At 43.5% G+C, this 12,549-nt stretch overlaps 1 protein-coding gene across 8 annotated transcripts in view; it reads right to left on the bottom strand.

Annotated features, from left to right (window-relative positions):
* Positions 1 to 461: 461 nt before the first annotated feature.
* The window catches only part of LOC131679053 (uncharacterized), a 402,206-nt gene continuing 390,118 nt past the window's right edge, over positions 462 to 12,549 (bottom strand). For all 8 annotated transcript variants that reach the window (XM_058959599.1, XM_058959600.1, XM_058959604.1 and 5 more), the window contains 2 exons: positions 2,232 to 2,478; positions 462 to 2,171 (listed from right to left, as the gene is read on the bottom strand). In XM_058959599.1, coding sequence (XP_058815582.1) covers positions 1,885 to 2,171; positions 2,232 to 2,478 — 534 coding nt within the window. In that variant the 3' untranslated portion in view covers positions 462 to 1,884. The remainder of the gene's footprint in view (positions 2,172 to 2,231; positions 2,479 to 12,549) is intronic.

Raw genomic sequence — 12,549 nt, 5'->3', positions numbered from 1 at the left:
CATTTCAATGATGGCCTTGGATCTGCGTTGCCTGTGTTCAAGGCACCATGGCTTCGTCCGTCATGTCAAGGATGTATGAAACCCGCTAGCCACCACCCTCGGCCCTAGCTGCCCATAAAGGGACAAAAAACAATACTTTACTTATTTCTAAAAGAATCGAAGTTGCATTTGTTACCAAATTAAATGAATTTACTTTCACCTTGTTAAATAAAGTGGTACAAAGAAAGAAATAAACTGATCACCTTGTTGATCATTTCTAAAATATTAGCATATTGAAGTAGGGAATGGCAAATATATTTTTACCATAACAGCTTCACGTCGAATAGGGGTGGCATGGGCCTTCTGGGCCCCTCCCTGGAGCCGCCAATGCAACAATCGATTTCAAATCTAAAGAAAAGGTAGTTTTTTTTTTTATTTTGTTCTCTGTCTAGATTAGTACAAAACATTTTAAAACTCAACACTCAATTTCCACATTAGTTTATTTCAGTATTTTAACTTACACGCATACAATTATTTACAGAATCATCAAAATAAAGCATTATTGGACAGTGTGTTCTAAAGTTTGTTCACTTCTTAAATCTACGTTGACTATTCGTAAATGTTTGAAACAACTTCGAAGAAAGGGTGAATGGGTTTGTGCTGTATATTAACTAACAGGAAAATGTTGCTTCGTTTCCAGAAGTTTACAAAGACAATGTTATTTGGTGCCGTTTGCTCCATGGAACGTGGATGGTGAGGAGAATGAGATGCAAGAAAGTGTGGTCCTGTGTAATGGCTATATATTTCCACGTAAACGCGAACGATCCTTTCGGATTATTGATTTCGATAAAGTTCTCGGGATGATTTGGATGAAATTTAAAATAACCATTATCGCTAGAATGTTCGTTTCGTTAAAGTAGTCGATGAAGGTGGACTTATTTCGATTTAGACTTCATATTGAATTGAGGAATTATGTAAAGCCAACTGGCAAATTACAACGGAAACTCTTTTTTGAAGAAGCACAATTAACCTTATTGCTGCTCGTTCGTTTGTTCGTGTGATCATTGATCAATTATCTTGATTTCTACCAACATTTAACTTGTTACCACTGACCGAGTTTTCCATTAAGATTTAGTTCGTGGACTGATCAATTTATCACAGACACTGTATGTACACTGTACATTTAATTGGCGATCTTTCACTTCTTATTCTTCCCTTGAAATTTGATGTAATGTAATTCGAATTGATCTAACAGACAATGTCAGCCTATATCAGTTCAAATGTAGTTACAGTAACATTTAAAAAAAGCTAATTGTACTTATTGGCTACAATAAAAAACAATCAAAAAGGGATTTCGATTCCGCAAAGCCCAAAAAAAAAGTCAACAAGTCAAGTTGACCTGTGCGGCTTTTATGCCGCAATCCGATAGGGACCGTTCCCGACCGGAGGCGGATGCAGTACAAACATGCAGTAAATTAATTAAAGGGTATACGTATATATATGTAGGTAGCATCATGGCAACCGTTTCCACTAGAACCGTAAGCAATCCCGTTTTATTTTTTCGCGGCTGACTCTGCCGGTAAAGTCGCATCAAAGGGCGCCGCAGATCGGGTGGCGTTAAATAAATTTAATTATTAACAAGGCTTCTCGTATTTCCCTTTCAACGCAGTTTTCGTACAATAATTAAAAATTAAAATTCCCTCTCATCTCGGATGACTGCTAAAATGAATGTGTTTAAAGTTGGTATGCCCAGCCGCCACAAATACAGGGTAGAGAAAATTAACCAGTAAAAAGAAACAACAACTAGACTATGATAAATCGTTGTCTGGTGCGCAATTTCTCGGTAAATCGATTCCGGATCGGAACTCAAAAGAGCGAAAAAAATCGGCTCCCGCACGCTCCGGACTACGGCGCCCGGTGCTTGACCGGCGGTGCCACGAATGCCTGCAGACTAAAATACCGCTGGGCATCACTGATGGTGACGCTGGTCACGTGATGGAACTGACAGGGCTGTGAGATTTGTGACTTTGGCGGTAGAATGATCGGCTTGGAACTTTTCTTGGACTTTCGCTTTCGTCCCGGTACCGAGAGGGCTATGTTTTCCGGATTGCTGATCAGTTCTTCGACGCGAACCCACATTTCGCGGGCCGCCTGGTTCGAGTCGAAACTGAATCCGATTAGTTTGCGGTGGTCTGGAAGGTAAAGTGAGTTTGTCAAAATGGTGATGTGACTAAGGATTAAAAAAAACCAACCTGCTGAGAGACACATGGTGTGAAAGGCGGCCGCTGCTACCTTATAGTCGGAAAGATTGTCGATGGTGTCCTTCCACAGGGCGAAACAGGTGCCCCGTTCGGCCAGGACGAAACTTACTCGTGGAGTGCACCGGGACCGGGTGCAGCCTTTGTCATGCAGCAATACGGGGATGCCGGTGTACACTAGGCGCCAGTCTTCCTTACCGATGCTTTCGTATAGGTTGGCCAACGATGTGCTGACGTAGACCTGGGAAATAAATCGAAAAAAAAGGTTTTGTTTTTAATAATCTAACTATTCAGTCGAGGTGAAAACAAATATCATATTGAACTCCATTTCACATCCCGACAACATCGATCAGATGACAGAAAGTTCATTCCGCGTAGTTCGACGTGAATCACCTGTGTCTCGTCACGACTGCATAGCGTGCACAATGCGAGTGTTTATAGAATCAGACGGGCGGCGGACGATGCAATAGTTGCATACATATAGTGTAACTCCCCCTCATGCATACGAAATTAGTCCCCCGCAGCAAATCTTACAAACTTTTGCTATTTGTTCGAGAAATGCGCGACGACCAGCCAGTGGCGGTGCCACGTGCGCCACGACCGAGATCGGTCGGAATAGAAAAAAAAGTGCATCGTTGAATCAAAATCACATTTTCCCCCGGTCGCCATGTGATTCCTGCTGAGATAGAATTTTTGCTCTACTCCGCTAAATGGCAAACATTGTTCTATCGGCACTTTCAGATCGGTACTCGGTGAGGAACTCGGTGACTTGTGCATGATGTGATCGTCTTTTTAATTACGCGTCTTCGGCCCTTACTGGCAGACCAGGAATGACGGCATTGAGACACGTGCATCTTGATTGCAGATTGACGACTCAGACTGTCTCATGGCGGAAATAACCGTTTGACGAGATTTGTAATCGGTGAACGTTTTTGAATTAGTTGGAAAAAACAAAGTATTTTACAGATGACCTTCACCGTTTTAATAAGATTTTTGCTTGCGTGTCTGTCAGTGTCAAATTTAGCTCATACTATTAGACGGAGAAATGTTTTCTTGCGAGTGTGATTTATTATTCTCCGGAAGAATTTCAGTTTCTTAGGTAGCTCGAAGTTGTGCCACCACTATCTAGTATCCTTCGAGCAGAAACCGGCAGTCATTTCCAGGTTCTCTGCTAAACATACACCCAAAATCCGACGGGTATGTTTCTATTACGTTTTGGGTAAGATTCGATTGTTTTTTCGGTAACAGACCACGCATTTGCGCATTGTGTTATTGAATTTATATTCCCGCAATGGTAGTAAACGATGGAATGACAGAATATTTTGGTTGCTGTTAATGTAGGGGAAGACGGGGTAAAACGCATTCCCGGGGTAAATTGCACCCCTTGCTTATATCGAAAACTGCTGTAAATTTCTAGAAAAGGGTAACACCAGTCGGAAGACCGCCATGGTAAACATACACTGTCAAAGTTTGATAACCGTACATCAATAGCAGCTTGAGCAATAAACAAAAAAAAAATATTTCCTGAATATTTTGCAAAGTGATTGTGATTTCAGAGTAACATGTTGGCTAAATGATATCATTAATTATATTCTCCCAATTTATGGTCTTTAGCTAAGTTATGATTATATTTTCTTAGGGGTGTATTTTATCCCATCTACGTCTACATACACTTGCATTACATTCACATAAATTACTTGCGACGCGTTTGTGCAAATGGAATCTTGATCATACCTTAAAAAATTCAAACGTGCACCTGAGGCACATGCGCTGCAAAATTCGAATGTTAGGTGTGTTCCAAAGTTTCGAGCGCACGGAAAAAAATCCATTCATAAATTCATGAACAAAAGATCATGATTTCGTGAACTGAACGATTTACGAAAATCGTGACCAAATTCCTGAAATTGTGAATAATAAACCTCGTATTAATGAAACTATTTGTGTTTCTAAAAAACTAGTTCACCCCAAGTATATATTCGAATGTTTGGTTGGGTTACTGTTGTTGTTTTCTAGACATGTTTAGTTTTTGCTATGATTCTTGTTCATAATTTGGGAATACACAGTCGACAGTCAAACGATGTTCATGTTTTGAGGAGTTTATTCGCGATTTTTGTGATTTCTCATAACATTACCGTGCTATTTTATTTATGAGTTTGCTATCGGATTTTTCTGCCAGACTGGCGGGATTTACGTTCATGATTTCAGGATCATAGTCGCGCATTTCGTAATTTCTATTCACGTTATCGTAATATTTTAGTCATGAGTAGAGTGATGCATGTTCATGATTTTTATATTTTTATCACGAGTAATGTGATTTATGCCATGATTTTCGTGATTTCTATTTACCTTGTCGTGATATTTTAGTCACGAGTAGAGAATTTTGTTTATTTATGTTCATGATTTCAAGATATTAGTCACGATTTTCGTGATTTCTGTTCACATTATCCTGATATTTTATTATAGAGCTTACTTTTCAGTTTGACAGGTGACAAGACATCACACTGAACCTTATCAAATGAATAACGTTGTTCGAGGCCCTAATAGTATTTTTATATCTACTGCTCGTACCTATTACTGGCCGCTAGCAGCTGAACATTTCATGAAAAAGTGCATGGAACAAAAATGATTCCACGAATATTACCCCAAATTTCATTACCATGTTACATGAAATTGAAAATAAGAAATAAATTTTAAATATTTCAAGCACACAAAATATATCGTTAATCATGTACTATGAATCATGAACTAGTTCACGAATCCATGAATAATATTTCATAATTTTGTGAACTATTTGACGAGCACGAATTGTAGAACGTATACTAGAAATCATGAACCAATTCACGAATACATGAACAATATTTTATGATTTCGTGAACTATTTCACGATCACGAATGGTAAGTAGTGACTGTTATGTTAGGTATCATGAAACAGTTCACGAATACATGAGCAATATTTCATGAGTTTGTGAACTATTTCACGGTCGTGGTAAGTCGTGACTATTATACTAGGATTCATGAACCAGTTCACGTATGCATGAAAAATATTTTATAATTTTGTGATTTATTTCGCGGGCACGCATGGTCCGTCGTGACTATTATACTAGGAATCATGAATTAGTTCACGAATACATGAAAAATATTGCATGATTTTGTGAACTATTTCACGAGCACGGATACAAGATCGTGACTAATATATTAGGAATCATGAATTAGTTCACAAAAATTGAAGGGATTAATGAATAAAATTCCGAGTTTCGTAAACTAGTTCACGAGAAAAAATCCAGAATGTTTTGTTTTTCTGGACTAATGTTCCTAAATCTATGAACAACATCACGAGTTAACCTTTGGTTTTATGAATAATATTCATAAAGTTGTGAACTAGTTCACGTACAGAAAATCGATTTAGTAGTAACATGGCGGAAACCGCGACTAAAGTTTTCAAAACAAACACAAATATTTTGTGTACACGTTGTAGTCTACACAGTACAGAGAAAACTTGAAGAACACATACCAACGTCTCCATGCTGTCCCGCATATGATCGCTGCTACAGTGATGAGAAGTTTATATAGCTCATTCGAACAGCTACTCATCATGTGTCGCTATGGCCTATGGTGTAAGTAGGCGTTTTAGCGAGTAGATGTTTGTCGATTCGGGTTCAGATGCTACCCGTTAGCTTTTTTTAGTGAGGCTTAGTTCCCAACACATACATATAAACAGAATAAAATAGCGGGAAAGTGGTACAAAGCAAAAGGCGTCAATGTCGATACTGAAATATCGGCGCAGCGGTGGAGAGCCAAACGATATTATATCACTCATCATTAGTGTGAAGCGTATATATGCCGAGTTGTAACGAGGTGTTTTAAGCGAATAGATGTTTGTCGGCTCTAATCTAGGAATCTGACGGTTGAATTTTTTTACTAGAAGTTTCAGATCATGAGCAATCTATAACAGCGGAGAAAAGAATTGGACAAAACAAAATGCAGTGCAGTACAGCAGCACCGACGAGATTTCATATGATGGATGGGTGGGAGGAGTGTACATGTAAGGTGTAAGGTGGAAAAAAATGGAATCTTTTGTGAGATTCGTAAGCAGCAATTTAATACGAAACCTAATACTAACAAAGGCTCGTTGTGTGTGAGTGTGTGTTATCGATTTTTTTTCGTGAGGGTTGGGTTCATCTAGTTCACGAATCCATGAATAATATTTCATAATTTTGTGAAATATTTAACGTGCACGAACTGTTAGACGTACACTAGGGATCATGAACCAATTCACGAATACACGAATAATATTTTATGATTTCGTGAACTATTTCACGATCACGAATGGTAAGTCGTGACTAATATATTAGGAATCATGAATTAGTTCACGAATACATGATCAACATTTGATGATTTTGTGAACTATTGCACGAGCATGAATGGTAAGTCGTGACTATTGTACTAGGATTCATGAACCAGTTCACGTATACATGAAATATATTTCATAATTTTGTGAACTATTTCACGAACACGGATATTGGATCGTGACTAATATATTAGGCATCATCAATTAGTTCACGAGAATTGAGGGATTAATGAATAAAATTCCGAGTTTCGTGAACTAGTTCACAAGAAAATATCCAGAATGTTTTGATTTTGAGAACTAATGTTCCTAAATCTATGAACAACATAATGAGTTAGGTTTTATGGATAATATTTATAAAGTTGTGAACTAGTTCACGTACAGAAAATCGATTTGGTAGTGACATGGCGACAACAGTGACTGAAGTTCACAAAACAAAAACAAATGTTTCCACTAATAAAAGCGTTATGCGGGCGTTACTGAAGGGAAATTGAACATAATTATAAAACACATGATTTTTATTTATGGTCCTGTTTTCGTATCGTAAAAACGTGATTGTTCCAGAATTCATGGTACTTTATTCACGATTTTGGGAACAATTTAATTACCAACTCGATTATTTTCAAGTGGATAGTACCAAGGAGCTTTTATTCTCAGGTGATACTATCCTCGAAATCGCCGATCAGCCATGTTGGTTCTAGAAACGACAGCTAACAACGTTGTTTACTACATCCCCATGCATGTTTGCTTGTATTTCAGTATGTAAACAAAGTTGTTCGTCGTCATTTTTCTACTCCGCAGCTTAAAGGGCGAACACGAAATTATTGCGACACATTCAACAGGGCACAACTTTTTTACCATTGGGTAAAAATCAACCATATTTTGCACACTTTCTCATTGATGTGTATTGTTTACATGCTGTCAAACTCGAAGTCATGTTTTTCGATTCAACAAAAATGGAGGTGAACCAACGCGAGTCGAGAGAACAAATTCTTTCCAAACACCTGTGATTTCCTGACCTGCCGCACCGGCAGTTGAGAAAAATGTTGAACATTCACCATTCAACCGTCTCCAGTGCGTTGAAGCGGTTCCAGGAGCGGTTGACGTTGGACCACGGCAAAGGAGCTGGAAGAAAACCGGGACCGGAGAACAAAAAGACGGAGGGAAAGGTGAAGCGGATGATTAAAACAAATCTCAAGCCGTGATTTGGCTAAAAAGATCGGCATGTCGCAGAGCTACGTTCAGAATGCAAAGAAGAGAGCTGGACTACATACATAGAAGGTACGGAACTTCCGAAACCGCGATGAGCGGCAACAATCGACGGCTAAAACTCGGGCACGGAAGCTCTACGAGAAGATGCTGACAAAATATGGCTGCTGTGTGATGGACGACGAAACGTATATAAAAGCCGATTTTAAGCAAATTCCGGGGTTGGAGTTTTTCACCGGCAAGAGCCGGTGGACGACAAATTTAAGAAGAAGAAAATGTCGAAGTTCGCCTCCAAATATCTCATTTGACAGGCCATCTGCTCTTGCGGACTGAGGAGTGAGCCTTCCGTGACAAAGGGCACAGTAAATGGCGAGACCTACAAATCTGAGTGCCTCGAGAAGCGCCTTTTGCCATTCTTGCAGCAGCATGACGAACCTCCGCTATTTTGGCCAGATTTGGCATCATGCTACTATTCTAAAAGTGTCCTGGAGTGGTATGAGGCCAATTCTGTCCATTTTGTTCCAAAGGACATGAAGCCGCCAAACTGTCCGGAGCTGCGCCCGGTGGAGCATTACTGGGCAATGATGAAGCGGAAACTTCGGAAGAGCAAGAAGACAGTCAAAGACGAGAAGGACATGTTAAGAAAATGGAAAAAAAACTGAGAAACTGGTACCGGATGACACTGTAAAGACTTTGATGGAGGGCATCAAGCGAAAATGCTGTTCAATTTTACACTCAAGGCTCCATCGATTAACTTTTCATTTGATTTTTGAAGTAAATATATGTATAAAACTACCCTAAAATTTTGGTTTGATTTTAAACATTATAAGAAAATTGGCATGACGTTTTCGGTGTCGCAGTAATTTCGTGTTCGCCCTTTACTGAGAGCCGCCCCACGATTAAATAAACAAGCGGAGGAATGCTTCAAATGTTTAAGCTTGGGACATTTAGCAGGGGCTTGCAAAGGCCTGGACAGATCCGGAATGTGCTGGAAATGCGAAGAGACGGGCCATCTTGCGAGAGACTACACGCAGAGGCCGAAGTGCTTGCTTTGCTCCCCAGCGGAAGGAAACGACCATCAGACGGGTGGCTTTAAATGCCCAGCCTACAAGAAGGCGACTGCAGGCCAACGGTGATGGAGGTGACCCAGATAAACCTGAATCACTGTGATACCGCACAGCAACTGTTGTGGCAGTCTACGACAGAAACTATGTGCGATGTCGCTTTGATCGCAGAGCCTTATCAAGTCCCCCCTAATAACGGTAACTGGGTGGCGGATAGATCAGGAACCGCTGCGATACAAGTAATGGGAAGATTCCCCATCCAAGAAGTGGTAGAACGTTCATACGAGGGTTTTGTGATCGCCAAAATCAACGGAATCTTCGTATGCAGCTGCTACGCTCCCCCAAGGTGGACAGTAGAGCAGTTCAGCCTAATGCTGGAGCAGTTAACCGAGCAGTTGATCGATCGGAAGCCGGTAGTCATTGGTGGTGACTTCAACGCCTGGGCTGTGGAATGGGGCAGTAGAGTAACCAACACAAGAGGGTGTATCCTGCAGGAAGCTCTAGCGAAGTCAGACGTACGATTGTGCAATGAAGGCTCTGTTAGCACATTTCGGAGAGACGGGAGGGAGTCTATCATCGACGTCACATTCTGTAGTCCCTCATTGACGGCGAACATGAATTGGAGAGTATGCGAAACGTATACGCATAGTGACCACCAGGCGATTCGCTACCGTATCGGTCAACGGAACCCCACGGCAGTACAGAGAAGGGTGACCGGCGAACGAAAGTGGAAGACGAAAGCCTTCAACAAAGACCTCTTTGTTGAGGCACTTCGGCCGAACGGCCGAACGGCGGGACCGAGAACGTGGATGCGGCTGACCAAACAAGAAGGATTGTGGCGGCTTGTGACGCCACAATGCCGCGAAAACTGTAACCACGCAACAAACGGCGTCCAGCTTACTGGTGGAACGAAACGCTTAGTACGTTAAGCGCTGCTTGTCTCAGAGCCAGAAGGCGGGCTCAAAGAGCAAGGTCGGAACCATATACAGAAGAGCGTACGGCAGCGTTTCGGGAAGTTAGGGCCGCTTTAAAACGGGAGGTCAGATTTAACAGGGAGCTATGCCGAGAAGTAGACGCCAATTCCTGGGGTGACGCATACCGAGTTGTGATGGCGAAAATGAAGGGTCCGACGACGCCAGCCGAAATGTGTCCGAGCAAGCTGAAGATAATCGTCTTGGGTCTTTTCCCGAAGCACGATCCAACTATATGGCCACCGACACCGTACGGCGAAGAAGAAGGAACAAGCACGGATCGGCAAGTGACTAACGACCAGCTAGCAGAAGCATCGAAGCGCCTAAAATCAAAGAAAGCCCCTAGTCCGGATGGAATACCAAACATGGTACTGAAAGCTGCGATCCTGGCATATCCGGACATGTTCAGGATAGTGATGCAGAAGTGCCTAAATGAAGGCAACTTCCCCGAAATGTGGAAGGTCCAGAAGCTGGTGTTGCTGCCGAAGCCAGGGAAGCCACCTGGCGACCTGACCTCGTACAGGCCCATATGCCTGCTGGATACACTCGGAAAACTCCTGGAAAGGATTATTCTTAACAGGTTGACGAAATTCACGAAAGGTGAGCGCGGACTGTCCAAGATGCAGTTCGGTTTCCTCAAAGGAGCATCGACAGTGGATGCAATTCGGACAGTGCTCGAGGGTGCTGAGAAGTCATCTAAACAGAAGCGAAGAGGAGATCGATACTGCGCTGTGGCCACGATAGATGTGAAGAACGCGTTCAACAGTGCCAGCTGGGAAGCCATCGCTGCAGGGCTGCATAGAATGAGGGTTCCCGACTATCTATGCCAGATCCTGAAGAGATACTTTCAGAGCAGAGTGCTGCTGTACGAGACGAGCGAAGGACAGCAGTCATTGCGTGTCACAGCGGGCGTTCCTCAGGGCTCCATTCTCGGTCCAACCCTTTGGAACGGGATGTACGATGGGGTCTTAAAGCTGCAGCTGCCTAGGAAAGTGAAAATCGTAGGTTTCGCGGACGACGTGTCACTAACAATGATGGGTGAGACACTTGAAGAAGTGGAGGTGTCGGTGATGGAGACAATAGACGCGATCGAGAGCTGGATGAACGGGGTCAAGCTGCAAATAGCTCACCACAAGACGGAGGTGTTGTTGGTCAGCAACTGCAGATCGGTTTAACGGATCCAGATCGACGTCGGAGGGCACGTGATTGCATAGAAGCGTGCATTGAAGCAATTGGGAGTTATAATCGACGACCGGCTGAGCTTCAACAACCACGTTGATTACGCCTGTGAAAAGTCGACGAAGGCAACGAACGCAATAGCGAGAATCATGCCAAACGTCGGCGGTCCGAGAAGCAGCACGAGACGTCTGCTATCTACTATTTCGTCATCGATACTCCGATATGGGGTTCCTGCCTGGAGTGCTGCGCTGAAAACCAAGCGGAACCGTGGAAAGCTAAATAGGACATTCCGACTGATGGCCGTAAGAGTCGCGAGCGCCTACAGAACAATATCGTCGGAGGCAGTATGCGTTATCGCCGGTATGATCCCCATCTGCATTACCCTGGCGGAGGACGTGGAATGCTATCAGCGGAGAAATGCACGTAACGCTAGGAGGCTGGTTCGAGCGGACTCGTTGGCTAAATGGCAACAGGAGTGGGGCAACGCGGAGAAAGGAAGGTGGACCCACCGACTCATCCCAAATGTATCGGCCTGGGTACATAGGAAGCATGGAGAGGTGAACTTCCATTTGACGCAGTTTTTGTCCGGGCACGGATGCTTCCGGAAGTACTTGCATCGGTTTGGACATGCTTCGTCACCCCTTTGCCCGGAGTGTGCGACTGTGCAGGAGACACCGGAACACGTGGTCTTCGAATGCCCTAGATTCGAAGAAGTTCGTAGGGGTATACGTGGTATGACAGTGGACAATATCGTCGAAGAGATGTGCCGTGACGAACATACCTGGGACGCTGTCAACAGAGTGGTCTCGAGCATACTCTCCGAGCTGCAGAGGAAGTGGCGAAGAGACCAACAAGAAGCCGCAAATCGGGTTTCGAGAGAAATATCGCCGCCGTGGAACTCCCCAACTGTGTAGACTAGGTCCACCGCCGGGGACCAGTTGAGTAGTACGTGACGTAGCACCGAGTTGGGTCGTCGGGGCGCCTGGGAACCGGACGTCAAGCTTCAGGAATCGCCGAATAGATCTACCGGGTAGCTCGTGAGTAGGCTAGATCCACCGCCGGGGATTAGACCGAGTAGACCGCATCGCAGAGCTAGCAGTGGGTCGTTGGGGTGCTGGTGAACCAGAAGTTACGCTCCACCCGGAATCGCCAGATAGACCTCAGCACCTACTGTATGGCCCGTTGAGTAGGCTAGATCCACCGCCGGGGACTAGATCGAGTAGATCGGGACGACGCGGAGAGCTAAATGGCTCACAAAAACGAACATCGGTATCAGGAGAAATCTACTTCTCGGTTGCAGGAGAATAGGCTAGATCCATTTTTGGGGGCTAGACTGAGTAGTTCGCGAACAAGTGAGGGCGGGAGCTGAATGGCTCATCGGAAAAGTAGAGCGAAACGGAACGAGAGGAAGCCAAAGGGCTCAAGAAATTGTGGTGCTTAAACAAAAGAAGAATCGGTATCGGGAGAGCCTCCTTCGCCGGGGAACTCTCCGTCGACGTAAGCTAGATCCACCGCCGGGGACTAGACTGAGTAGACCGCGACGA

This window comes from Topomyia yanbarensis, chromosome 2 (genome assembly GCF_030247195.1).
Source record: "Topomyia yanbarensis strain Yona2022 chromosome 2, ASM3024719v1, whole genome shotgun sequence".
NCBI classification, from domain to species: Eukaryota; Metazoa; Arthropoda; class Insecta; order Diptera; family Culicidae; genus Topomyia; species Topomyia yanbarensis.
This window is presented reverse-complemented; position numbering and strand designations above follow the sequence as displayed.